This window comes from Phalangium opilio, unplaced genomic scaffold (assembly GCF_054372755.1).
Source record: "Phalangium opilio isolate 3A_F unplaced genomic scaffold, DU_Popi_V2 ptg000061l_1, whole genome shotgun sequence".
NCBI lineage: Eukaryota > Metazoa > Arthropoda > Arachnida > Opiliones > Phalangiidae > Phalangium > Phalangium opilio.
This window is the reverse complement of record NW_028324178.1, coordinates 8,246,486-8,260,373: the sequence shown is the minus strand read 5'-3', so window position 1 is coordinate 8,260,373 and position 13,888 is coordinate 8,246,486. Positions and strand designations below refer to the sequence as shown.

At 37.3% G+C, this 13,888-nt stretch overlaps 1 protein-coding gene across 1 annotated transcript; it reads left to right on the top strand.

Moving 5' to 3' along the window:
• Positions 1 to 381: 381 nt before the first annotated feature.
• On the top strand, positions 382 to 3,179 carry LOC149664386 (E3 SUMO-protein ligase ZBED1-like). The gene is made up of 6 exons (XM_089842025.1): positions 382 to 692; positions 818 to 1,716; positions 1,797 to 1,988; positions 2,061 to 2,247; positions 2,312 to 2,621; positions 2,687 to 3,179. The coding sequence occupies exons 1-6, from the start codon at positions 484 to 486 to the stop codon at positions 3,071 to 3,073; spliced, it is 2,184 nt and encodes a 727-aa protein (XP_089698151.1). The 5' UTR covers positions 382 to 483; the 3' UTR covers positions 3,074 to 3,179.
• The last annotated feature ends 10,709 nt before the right edge of the window (positions 3,180 to 13,888 follow it).

Here is a 13,888-nt window from a genome sequence, read left to right as displayed (position 1 = left end):
GGCTAGCCCCTATGCCACAGCTAACCTACAGCGCCCTATACTAACTATTACCGTTAACCTCTGCAAGTTTTGATGGAAAGGAGAAACCGGGTTAGACCGCGGAGGAAAACTCCTTTGACAAGTGGGGAGAGAACTTGCAAACTCTACGCAGAAGGATTTCTTCCCAGATTTTCACCCGGTGCCACAGTCCGGGATCGAACCCGGGATCCTCTTGCTGCGAGGCGAAAGCGCTAGCCGCTACGCCACCCCAATTATTATTAGATACTGATTTTCTTAAGCTACAATCACATGCTCCATGGTTTAAACTTCGATTGCTGGAATAAAACTATACTTTTGTCCCGTACTGAGCACTCCCGGTCCGTCCCGGAGTTTCGTCTTCCGCCCAACGCGCTGGATCAGACTATGAAGCAGACGATTCTAGTAACTAGTTTTAGTTTGTGTGTACAGACGCGTTGACCGGCGTTGAATGGAAATTTGGAAATCATGACTGATAATACGGATTGTTTTGTTAAAGAACTTGAAAATGGACGTAAATTTAGAATTTCCCTTAATAGGAAAAGGAACGCCTCGAATTGTAGTCAGGCGTGGTTTTATTTTGGTGAACTTCAACGTGACAATAACAATGTTTTTGAAAGTGTTGATGCCAATAATGTGTACTGTATGAAGTGTCTCAGCGAAAGCAAGATTACAAGGTTTTTACTTTATTTTCTGATATTGAGTTTTAATGTATACTGTGAAAAGCACGAAATGTATAATCTTAACTTTTTAAGTTTTAAACATTAAACAAATTTCTGCACTTTTTAATGTATTATCTTAGATATGGAAATAGCAGTACTGGAAATCTTATAAGGCACCTCAAGGACAATCATAATATTGAAATAGCCATGGTTAACGAAAATAAGAAATTCGATAAAATAACTGCCTTTTTCGGGAAGTCCACACAGTCATCTCAATCTCAGTGCAAGTCTAAGTCGAACAAAAAATTTGAATTAATTCGACAGATCACCACGTGGTTTTCAAGGGATTTAATTCCCTTCAATAAAGTATCAACTGACGCGATGCAGGAGTTCTGTAGATTTTATGGCATTATACAACAGGATGAAAGCATGCCAAGTGACAGAACTTTGGCCCAATCTGGTTTGAATGACATGTACCAGTATACTATGAACATTGTAAAGAATATCCTCAAGCATACTCCAGACGTCCTGGCAATTACATTTGATTGCGGGACAGACAATTACAAAAGGATCTCATATATTACCTATACACTTCATTGGATTGATCAGCAAAGTTGGAAAAACAAGTCTATCTCTTTAGGGACCTCGCATTTTCCCCATCCTCACACAGGAGAGGAGATTAAGAAAAACTTTCAGGAACTTGTAAAGTTTTATGATCTTGATAACAAGACATTGATTGCAGTAACAGATTGCGGAAGCAATGTTGTTAAAGCGTGTCGACTTCTACAACTAACAAGGCTCCCCTGTGTTGCTCACGGGCTCCATAACTTAGTCACGGTGGATCTACTGAAGTCGAGGGACCCAAAAAAAGAAAAAGATCCCGAATTTGCTCGATTAAGAAACAAAATAAATGATCTTTTGAAGAAAATGAGAGATACTCATACGAAGCTCATCTACAAGCAAGACCACCTTAAGGCTGAATCTCAAGCTGCCATCAGTGTCAAAATGCTTGAACTGCTTGAAAAACATGAAAACATAGGTGATCTCTATTTAATAAATAATAAATAAATCTACATTTAATTTAACAAAATTGAACGAACTTGGTTTTTAACTGAACAGAAGAGGAGCTGAATGCGGAGTTAATGACATTTTCTAGTGGAAATGGAAACAATACCGAAACTGAGTGTAGTTCAACTTCAACGCCTCCGGCTGCTGAGTGTAATTCTACGGAATTTCACTCTTTAAAACGAGATGTCAGTACGCGATGGAATTCAATATTAACTATGGTAGCTAGTTTTGTGGAAAATGCAGGTGCATATTTTGACATATCCAAAATTTTCGCTATTTCTATTAATATATTAAAAGTATAATGTTTCTCTTAAGACATTTTCAAAAGATTTCTTGAAAAAGAAGAAAGTTACGACTTGATAATGAATGGCGAAAATTTGGAAATGGCGAAAGAATTGCTAAAGTTGTTAGAACTTTTTCGAAAGGCTACAGAGGTTTTGAGTGGTAGTAAATACCCTACCATAAATATGGTACTGCTTTTCAAAAGTGAAATTGAAACTAAGTAAAATGCCTCAATTTTTGATATTCTCTCATTCTGAAAAACTGAAAAGGCTCATTTATTTCAGGTTGATTCAAAACGAGGAAGACATGGCCTCCTCACCTTTGGTCATACAAGCTAGCAAAACTTTACTTAAATATTTAGAAAAGAGAATTCCATTGAGTGACGAGAATATTTGCGCTAGTTTGTTGGACCCAGGATTGATAAACTTGTCACAGATTTCAAAAATACTAGAAGACAAGGAAGAAACAAAAGCTCAATTTTTAAAAAGAATGCTGTTGAAGTACAAGTGCATATGTAGCACTTCAGAATTAGAACCAGATACATCGAGGGAAAGAGGACTAATGCTAAACACACCGCTCATCAATTTAACAGAAGTATTTTTTGTTTTAATTTATTAAAACGTATTTATATTCTTGAATTGTTTTAAATAAACTTAAAGGGTCAAGCTGGCGCTGCTTTCACCGCAAAGAAAGAGCAAGACGTTTCATGGAAAAGAACTCGAAGTGGCCTCATTAAAAAACACATCCAGCTTAGAGCAGTTAACAATATTGACAATGAAATTAAAAAATATTTGGAAACATTAGAAGACGTTGAAGACCCAAACGAATGGTGGAAAGAACATATGGTTATATTTCCCACCTTGGCAAAACTAGCTCGGTATTTACTTTGCATTCCAGCTACCAGTGCACCCTCAGAGAGAGCTTTTTCTCAGGCAGGGTGTTTAGTCAATGCCAAAAGGAGCAATATTAATCCATCAAAAGCTCATAAAATTCTTTTTATCCACGATAACTACAATGAGATTAAAGAGTTTTCAAAAGAGCAATGAGCATTACCACGAAGATTGTGATAATTTGTGATAATAATTTTGTCAAGTCATTTTTGGAAAAAGTGGAAATTACTAGTCAATAAAGTTATTTTTTTCAAAAATATTATATATTCGTAAATACATTTAAATTTTGTATAAGGGGCTAAAAGACACTAATATGAAATTCTTAAAGGCCGAAAACTTACAGACTTAAGCTTGAAATCTAAATATCGAACACGGTTGTGAACATGGACTAATCTTGTGAACACCGCCACTTCACAACTGAGAAGTACATACGACATTAATCACTCGTTCTGAACTTACACGCCTCTAACGCCGCCGCCGCCAATAAAATTGTATGCAACGCCGCCGCCGTTTAATAGAACGGCGCGCCGGCGGCGCGCCGCCGCCAATATGTCTAAACTGTACAAACGCCGCCGCCGACAACTTTTTCGCGGCGTCGGACTCTATTGCAGATATCAAGCTAATTTAGCGATATATTATTTTGCTATCTTATCATAATTGTACATTAAACCGTTGCGGCCTCGGCTTCCGAATTTAGAAGAAGACGATCTTATTTCTTTTTTAATCGATATCCGGAACTGAAAGTTTTGTACACCCTTTAAGTTTCTGTCCGTTGCCGCTTGGTGGCACCCTTGTCGCTAAAACAGCCGTAACTCCTAGAGGGCGAAATTTCAATTCGAGGATCTTATTGGGTTGCCAGTCCCGGGGGTTGTTAATGGTCTTAGCTTCAAGTAAAGTTTCGTATAGTAAAATTAAAAAAAAAACACGGGTAGGCCACAATTGTGCCGTGAGGGGTAAACAATGAAAAAATAAAAAAAAAAGTTAAATATTTTGTGATGACTTATACTAAGCAATGAAAAAGTCAAAAAATGTTAAATATATAGTGATAACTTAGACTAAACAATGAAAAAGTAAAAAAATGTTAAATATATAGTGATAACTTAGACTGAACAATGAAAAAGCCAAAAAATGTAAAACATTTTGTGATAACTTCAAGTTCGGTTAAATAAAGTACAAACACGGGTAATCCACAACTCTAAGGAATAAACAATGTCCAAACTAACCAAAAAGTTAAATATTTTGTGATGACTTATACTAAACAATGAAAAAGTCAAAAATGTTAAATATATAGTGATAACTTAGACTGAACAATGAAAAAGCCAAAAAATGTAAAACATTTTGTGATAACTTCAAGTTCAGTTAAATAAAATACAAACACGGGTAACCCACAACTTTGAGAATAAACGATGAAAGTTAATTTCAAACTCAAATACATAGAAAAATGATTTTGAACAATTTAAATTTTCCGCTTGAGTAGCTTAACTACCCAATTAGTCGAGGGTAGATTCACAAAGCTGAAAAGGTTTGCTTTTAGGGTTTTTCTAAGAGGATGGTATTTCAAGGAAGAATTGCCTGGTTATCGCCTGTGTGAACTGTGAAAGTGGGTGTGCCAAGTAGAGATGTGAAATTACCGTAATTTTTAAAAACGGTAATTTACCGATTGAAATTTAAAGAACACAAAAATTACCGTTCAGCCGGTAATTTTTAGTAATTTATATTTCCCTGTACTTACAATCCATTACTTTAAACAATGTTTAATTGTGAGCACTATCTTGACTGCTTTACACGTATTTGTGGCTTTTGCTACCAAGACGGCAGCCGTGGCCTAATAATCTGATCTCTAACTAAAAATCTATTAAAAGACTAATTTCTAGCGCAACTTTGTAAGTACTGGCTAGCGAGTAGCGCCTAGTGAGTCAATTTGAAAGTAAACACAGAAATAATTGATCGTTTAAGTGTAAAATGAACATTTAATGCGTAATAAAAATGTTTGGCAATTTACCACGGTAATTTACCGCCGTAATTTACCGGTAAATTACCATTGTAAAATTACGGTAAGATATAAAACGGTAATTTACGCGGTATTTGGTAAATTACCGGTAATTTACGGACGGTAAATTACCGACTCACATCTCTAGTGCCAAGGCATGGATTTATAGTAATGGCGTCGCTTACGAGACGGGTTTCGGCTGAAGGAGAAAGATGTGTTCCCTCAAGGAGTTACAGGTACCATTTTTGGTTAGTGTAAGAACGAGGTGTGCTGGGATTTAAAAAAGGTGTACAAACATAAAGATAGGTGCCTATCAAATTATAATATTGAGGTGTGCTAGGATTCAAAAATGGGGTGAAAACCTAAAAATTAGGTGTGCTGTCATACTAAAAGATCTAGGTGTGCTTTGATTGAAAAAGGTGTGAAAAAGAAAAAGGTAGGTGTCCTATCAAATTATAATATCGAGGTAAGCTAGGATTTATAAAGAAAGATAGGTGTTCTGTGATATTAATTAAGGTTAATTTCAAAGTCAAATACATAGAAAATTGATTTTGAACGATTTTAATTCTCCGCTCGACTGGCTTCACTCCGATTGGTCGAAATGAAATGAACGCGAGACCTACCGATAGATTATCGAAGCTTAAAAGGTGTGGGTTTTATTACTTAGCTAAGCCTCGGCGCTCGGACGCTTACGGGGAAACGTCCCTAGTTCGGTAGAATCGGTACCCGTTGTGAAAAGTAGGTGTGCCGGCGCGGATTCACTGCTACCGTAAAGCCGACGCTAAGCCTCGGTGTTTCGGGGAGTCCGTCTCCGGGAAACGAGAATTGTTTTCGCCGGTGCGTGGAGGACGTGTGCCGGCTTGTGAAAAAATAGGAGGAAGGTGTGATGGGATGATAAGAATAGGTGTGCTAGGATGATAAGAATAGGTGTGCAGGGATGATAAGAATAGGTGTGCTAGCTTACAGTTTGTGAATAAAAGGTGTCCTAGCTTATAGTTTGTGAACAAAAGGTGTGCTAGCTTATAGTTTGTGAAGAAATGGTGTGCCATACTTTGGATAGATGGTATGAAAGGATAGATAGGTGAGTCGGGATAGTATAAGAACGAGGTTACTCGTAATATAGTGAGAAAAATTCAATTTTCAACCCTTTTAAATGGAAAAATGATTTTGACCAGTTTAAATTCTCCGCTCGACTGGCTTGACTATCCGATTTGTCGAAATGAAATGAAATCGAGACCTAGCGATAGATTCTCGAAGCTGAAAAGGTGTGCGTTTTATTACTTTGCTAAGCCTCGGCGCTTGGACGACTACGGGGAAACAGACATAGTTCTGTACCCGTTGTGAAAAGTAGGTGTGTCGGCGCGGATTCGCTGCTACCGTAAAGCCGGCGCTAAGCCTTGGTGTTTCGGGGAGTCCGTCTCCGGGAAACGAGAATTGTTTTCGCCGGTGCGTGGAGGACGTGTGCCGGCTTGTGAAAAAATAAGAGAGTGAAGGAGGTGGATGCATAGCGCGAAGGGTCAAAGACTGGCAAGGAGGAGAATTACTATAAGGCTTGTTTTTGAATTCAATATTTAGTATGGAAGGATAATTAGATTTTACACTTCTCGGTGTGATAATTTTTGTAGGAATTTACTGAATTAAAAGTTGTGCCGGCGTTTTCTTTCACTTACTAAACGCTTACCCTAAGCCTTGGTATTTTTGGGAGCTCGCAGTTTGACAAAAATTACTATATAATAGTCTGCAATCTGCATTGTGATATACTACCTCAAATGAGTGAAAAAAGCTATTCTCAAAGTGTTGTGAAAAGTGTACTGTTGTGAAAGGTGTGCCTTTTAGGGTACATCCAATTAAGGCTTAACCATATAAATAATAAGTATAAAAATAGTCGCTTTTTACCTGAATTTTAATATCCTTGAAGTGCAATTCAAGTTGAATAATTACGTATAATTAAAGTTGATAAAATACGTATAATTAAAGTAGGATAAATAAGTATAATTAATGATGAATAGATAACGTCTTATCGCTAAGAGGAAACTTTCCAAATATGACTTCGAACAATGAAAGCGCGGAGCCGTGGACTGGCGAACGTAAACTTTTCCCGGCGCGCGGTGTGAAAGGCGCGTAGCGGGAGAGAGAGAGAGAGGGGCTATCTAACCGAACAAACTTGACAAACTTTCCGAGTTTCCGAAACAATTAGCTGGAAGCGCCTCGCCTAGACCCGTGACGTCAAACCCGTTATCACGCGGTTCTTTTTTTGAGCCTAAACCCCACCTAGGTAGTCGCCGCAATTAAAAACTTTCTCTCTCGCGACGTCTTGTTTCAATCATAAGCCGCGAATTATTGATCTGATACAATGGGTATAAAAAAACGTATCTTATATTGTTGTTTCAATAAATTTTTTACTAAGTGTTTTTTTACACTCTCCACTTTCCATTTCCAACTGCTAAATAGGGGGTTTTAAATGGTTGGGATGATTTTAAAGAGAAGGTGAACAGTTGAGCATAGCTCGTCCGAATTACCGAATGACATTCCAGTAAAGGGAGAGTGATGTTAATTGCAATTTTCTGAATACACGTCCCCCACGGAATCAATGCCTTGAGCCATATTCTTATGGATAGAGATACCCTTTAATGTTGCACAAAGATATAATCAACAATTGTGGAATGAAACCTCAAATCTTCCTCCGGTGAAGATATGGCCTCGGGTGCGACATTCTGTTCCACTATGGTTCGAAAATGCCAGGGGGTGGAGAAAGATTTCTATCTAGATAAGTGGGCGATTCTTGATGTCAGATTCAACTTAAGTCTGCACGAACGTTTGGTTGAAAACGGCGCATTTCGGAGAGAACCATCTAGAAATTCAATGGCCAACCAATTCCCTCAATATGTCACTCATTGAAAACCACTTGGTGGAGTTAATAAAGGTTCACTGAAAAGGAGAATACCCACATTCAAAGTATAGCATGGGTCAAAAAAGTGGTGAATACATTTGAGAAAGTGGTTTTGTTCATTGTCTTCAACTAATTGGGATTCGCCATAATCAAGATGACGAACCTTTCTCAAGAAACCCTTTATTTACAATGCGAAATTAGTATTATACTAAAGTTCCACTAGTCTTAGCAGTGTATCCGATGGCAAATTATGGTCTTTTTGACAATCAATGGAATCTGCTGAGGTGCACGAAGTATTAAATCCTTGAAGGTTGATTAAGGACGCAATTAATGCAGAGTGTGTATATATTTCATTGAGAACAACCCAACCAACATAACAAGTTAAATAAAGAATAAAGACACTTTGCTAATTACTATCCAACATTTTTTCTTAATTATGAACATGGTTAGGATAATTACATTTATACGTTTTCATTTTTAATTTCATTTTGCGATTAATATTTGATCATTTTCCCGTTGGCCTTTACAACCTGTTGCATTCTCTGCGGCATTGATGAAAACAGATTGCTTATATAATCGGGCCGCTCACCAACCTCTTCCCATGCGGCCTGGATGATGGTGAATAGTTCGTCCTTATCATTGGGAATTATATTGTTCTGGGATACAATCCTTTTCATAATCGCCCAGACGTTTTCGATTGGAGATAAGTTGGGTGAATTTCTTGGCCAGTTCATTAGATCTATTTCCGGATGATTCTCATTCAAATACGCCATGGTTGCACGTGACTTGTGTATACTCGAATTATCTTGTTGAAATATAAATTTACCGTCCGGAAAATAATTGTCTACGACATGAGGGAAAAACGTATGTTCCAATACATCAATATATTTATCGGAATTAAGGTGCCCTTCTATTCGCGCTAAGGTGCCAATTCCATGTTTTGAAATATAACCCAACACTGGCACAGAAAACCGTCCGCTCTTCTGGATTGAATGAATGTTAGCCGCATCATATCGGGTCCCTTTCCCTCTCCACACTCTTACGTGATGGTCCGTAGATGAACAAAATGTTGATTCGTTGCTGATGACAACTTCATTCCATTCGTTCCTCCAGTGAAGGTGAGCGCTCGCAAATGCTAGGCGTTCTTGTTCGTGCTCTGGTTTGAGATATGGCTTCTCCGCGGCGATACGACTGTATAGCCCTACGTCACGTAATCGGTTTCTAATCGTTGTTTCCGACGCTTCTAATTCGGATTCCATGATGGGTTTTACAGATCGAACAGTGGTGGTAGGATTATTCACAACAAGAGCAGCAATAACGTCATCTTCTTCTGCAGTGGTAACGCGTGGAGTTCCAGGTCTTGGTTTGTCTGTCAATCGCCCGTTTTCACCATAAGCGGCTAGCCATGACCGCACGGTTGGCTTTGAACAGCCCAGTTGTTGCGCAATAAAAGGAACACCCCTACCAGCCTCATGTAACGCAACGAGCCTGTTGTTGTTCGATATTATCTGATATAAATTAACTGACATTTTCCTTGAAATAGAATGCCCTTAAACAAATTCAAATCGAAAAAATATGTCAACTAACAGAAGAGGCGACAGAATGTTTAGATATATTTGCAGATCCTAATAATGGCCTGCTGGATAAAGCTAGGTTTACGTACAACAGGAATCACTTGATGGCAGAAAGAAGTTTCTATTGCAAATTGAAAGTTTCTTTCCTGGTTCTATCTAAATTTATACTTCTGAACAACATTGATCAGGAGCTAGTCATCTCTATTTTTCTTGTCCGTTTTTTTAACGAGCTCTTCAAGTGCTATTGTGCAACTGAAATGAAAGCATCTGAAAACCAACCTGGGCCAAGTGCAGTTAAAATCCAGAAAACTTTCGAGTGCAAGCTAAGCGCTTCGGAAATTAAGAAAAAAGAAGGGAACACCATACATCAAATAGCAGGATATGCAATTGATCAGATCATTGGGTTTTTTGAATGTGAAGATTTCTGGAGAAACTGTCTTATCCCAAAAGAAGAAGCCAAGGAAATCTACCATGCTTGGACTGAAAAGCAAGACCGAGGTGGTCTACTATACCTCTCTCAAACTGCTTATAGCTTTTTCTTTAAAGTCTGTGATATTATTTGTAAATATGTCGATGCTAAGGACCCCTTACGGTTAAATACTACAAGAAATTGCAATATAAAGTTCGAGTTAGAAAAAAACTAAATTATTAATGGATTATGGGATAAATTATGGAGTAAAGATTTAGAGAACTCAAACAGTGCCAAGCTCAAATGCTACCAAATCCTAATTAATTGTCATTTGAAAGGACTTACAAGAAAATGTAAATCCCAAATCCAGTCCCGTAAGAGGGATAGTTTGAATAGCAGTGGCATAAGGAAAGAATTGAAAGTTATAACTCGAAAGAAAGTTTTAATTAAACAATTAACAAAGTAAATAACCAATTATTGTCAATCTAAAGAAACATTTCACAAACGAAAAGCATCCCGAGCAACTTTGTTTCTTAAAGCTCTTTTTCCTACAGTTTTAGAGCAGTTTCCATTTACGGTTTTGGGTAAAATGGATTTCATTAATTTCATACTTTTCACACCTTGCCCGTACTGACTAACAGTTGGATTTTCTCCAGCACCAGAAGCAGCCCTTTGCTTGCTGAAATATTGTTCAACAGGGTCTTGATTGAAATGTGAAGTTAATACGAAAGGTGCCCCCTTCTCCAACATGTATTTGACGAGGGCTATAGTCGAATGAACTGAAATAAATTGGGGGAAAGAGAATTAGTGACACAGTTTAGAAAAAGTATAACTTTATAAGATTAATTTATTACCGGTGATTCGCAATCCTTCCAAAGTTTCTTCACTAAGTAGCATTTTTGATCGGGGCAACTCATCATCTATTTCAGAATGACTAACTTCGTCTTCCCACTCATCTAGGTACCCAAGAAAATCTTTCATCAGCCACTACAAGGAAATTAGTTTTTGAAAAACTGTATTTTAAACTGGAGAAATTAGTATACCTCAAAACGCCAATCATCCACACTTTTAAATGGAGCTAAGGCTGGCTTTAGTTTTCTTTTAGCATCTGTGCAGTTTGAAACATTGAGAATATCAAAAAATGTATCGAACATCCTCAAGAATTTAACTGTCTCGGACGCTTCATCACCCAAAAGTATTTCAATTGCGTTGGCTGTGGTACTGCTCAGTACTTGTACACATAATTTAACTTTCATACAGCTGTATGAATCTGGGTTTACATGGTTGTACGTAAGTTTGGGTGCTAGTCTTAGTAACGAAGATGAATCCAGCTTATATGTATCAACAACATGCTTCCATAGCAAATATTTCCCATTTTTTTCAGCTTTCTAATTGGTCTGAAAATTTGGTCATTATGTTTTTTAAGTTTACCGCTGTTTGCTAATCCATTTTTGGCCGTTTTCACCCCGTGGCACACATCAGAAACAAAGTATAATGGTTCAAAATTATTGAATGGATTTTTACACCGATAACCCACTTTGTCTTGGCATAAGAGTTTTTCACTCTCCGTGCAAAATTTGATTAATTTTTGATTGGTGGCAGCCTTATCAAATATAACCGAAATAATCTTAAAACTGGCTCCTTGTAAATGTTCTATTGCTTCCCATAATATTGAATATAAGTCTTCCGCCTTTAGCTTATCGCATGGAAAATATGCATAAGCATATTTAAAGTTTGTTGTCACACCTCTAACCATTAATTGTAGCACATGAGTGGCTAAATCAATGTTGCTATTTTCTTCTTCGTTAGAGTGCTGAATTTGTTTTTCAATTTCTGCTACTCTGTTTCGAAAGGTATTAAGATTGTTGGAAACTATCAATTCCCCAGTATTACTTTTGAATACAAGGTCTTGTTTTATTTGAATTTCATCCAAAATTAACGAGAAATATTTCTGGTGTTCTTCTAAGTTGTCCAAATCAATTTTGGTCCTCATTTCTAGCAGTGTAGCTTCATCGAAACCACTCTTTGAAGTCATGTCAATTGAATAATTGAACAATGTCCTTTTAGAGGGGAGTGGTATGGCTTGCCTTAAAGCCTCGTATGTTGTTGGTGACTTTGCTTTAATGGACAGACACCACTGTATAATGGCTGGGTGCCACTTACGTGGCCTTGATTTATTTGATGCATTAATTTTCATCTGCTCACGTAAAAATAGCTTTTGAAAAACTGTTTTGCTCTGAAAAGGGTTTTTTTGTAAAATATTTTCAAATTCAGAGCTTTCTTCTTGGGACATAAAAATTCCATCATTCTTATAGATTTTCTTTATGTTTTCCTTCATGTGCTTAATTTTTCTTTTCTGTATTGTATTGGCTGTGTATAATGTATCATATTTTCCCCGTAAAGCTTCTGCGCTGAGATATCGTATGTTTGTAAACTTTGAATTAGGCTTCCCACTGATAAATCTGTTTGTCCTCCTCTGTAAAACCTTCTTAGTCAGGCCACAGTTTACACAACGTTCTTTTTCTTCCAAAAAAAGCTTTCGACATTTATCAGATCTTAAAGACTGACTTAATGAGCAAACATAAATAGATTTCAGATATCGGTCTTTAAACGAGTCAAACAATTCACCCCGAATGCCTTGGCAGCAATTCCAACTATCTAATTCTAACATTATGTCAACTAAATCTCTTAGTATTTTAATTGGCTCTTGAAAATTTACTGTTGAGCTGTTAAAAGCAGCATGTCTACTAGGAACTTCCTTATCACAAACTGTTACAGAAAGAGCCATTGTTGGGTTTAAAATGAGCTTCATGAAGTCATTCTTTTTGAACACTAAGCTTGTTATAGTATTAACATTTCTGTTCGAACCCCGCTTTATCTCCATGCTCCATTTTATGGATTCCATATTGCTTGATTGGTAATTTAAGAAGTCTTTCGCAAGATGTTCAAGAGAATCGATAAGTTTAATTGGGATTTCTCTTTCCCCAGAATCATTCTTAGTTTGAATTGCAATCTCCTCTACTATGGTACACGAATTACAATCCTCAAATACCTATGACAAACATTATAATATATATTATTATTGTTTAACGGTAATAGTATTGAAACCTCGTATTTGACTCACCACATCTTTTTCATTTTCATTTTCCATAAGAACCAGCGCCTCATTAACAACAGAATCATGGATAATGTCTGTTGAGATGTTTCTAGTGGGTTGCACTTCAGGCTATATAATCACCAATATTAGAATAACAACTTTTATGGATAGAACATTCATTTATGGAACTCACTTGTGGGTTGACGTTGACAATCTCAGAACATTCATCGTAGTCAGGCATAGGGTCTGGATTGCTGATTGTTGGTCCCAAGCCACCCGGAAAATGATAACCACAGACGTAGTGGTGTTTTTTTACATTTGTTGTTTGTATTTCAGGCCTTTTAATAGCACGTAACCATCTCACACACTTCTCATATTCAGTGGTTGGTTTTGGTACAGGAAAAAACCGAAATTCTCCGGTAGTTTGGGAGGCACACTTCTTTCCATTTTCACGACTTTTGCAATTAAGATAGACGCAGTATCTTTTCCCCATTATTTTTCGCCTTCAGTACTAATTTCTTACCTATAAAAATATTGAACTGCAAAAAACCCCAAGAGCCATGAAAGAAACCATACACGAACACGATTAGACGACATATTGCGATTGAGAGCCAGTAGAGGGCGCAAACAAACGATTCAGTATTTCGGCGGCAACGCGTAACCATGGCAACCGAAACGTCGAGGCGAACCCGACCGCGTTCCCCTTTTTTTCACTCCCCTTCTCCTCCCGCCGGTGGGGTTTTCGGGGTCGCGGCTCCAACGTAGAAAACTGGCTCTTTTCACCTCCATTACCCTTTCTCCATGCTTTCACGGTATAAATTTGAATTTGGGCACGATTCGAGAGGGTTCATTTAAATCTTCTAAATAATTTGATTCAATATTATCTATCAAGGAAAATAATATCCTCTAACAAGCGTTTAATTCGAAATTAAATTAATCCGATTAAATCAATAGTAGATATAATAAAATATATGATTCATCCCGCTTGAAAAAAAAATCGGAAAATTCTGC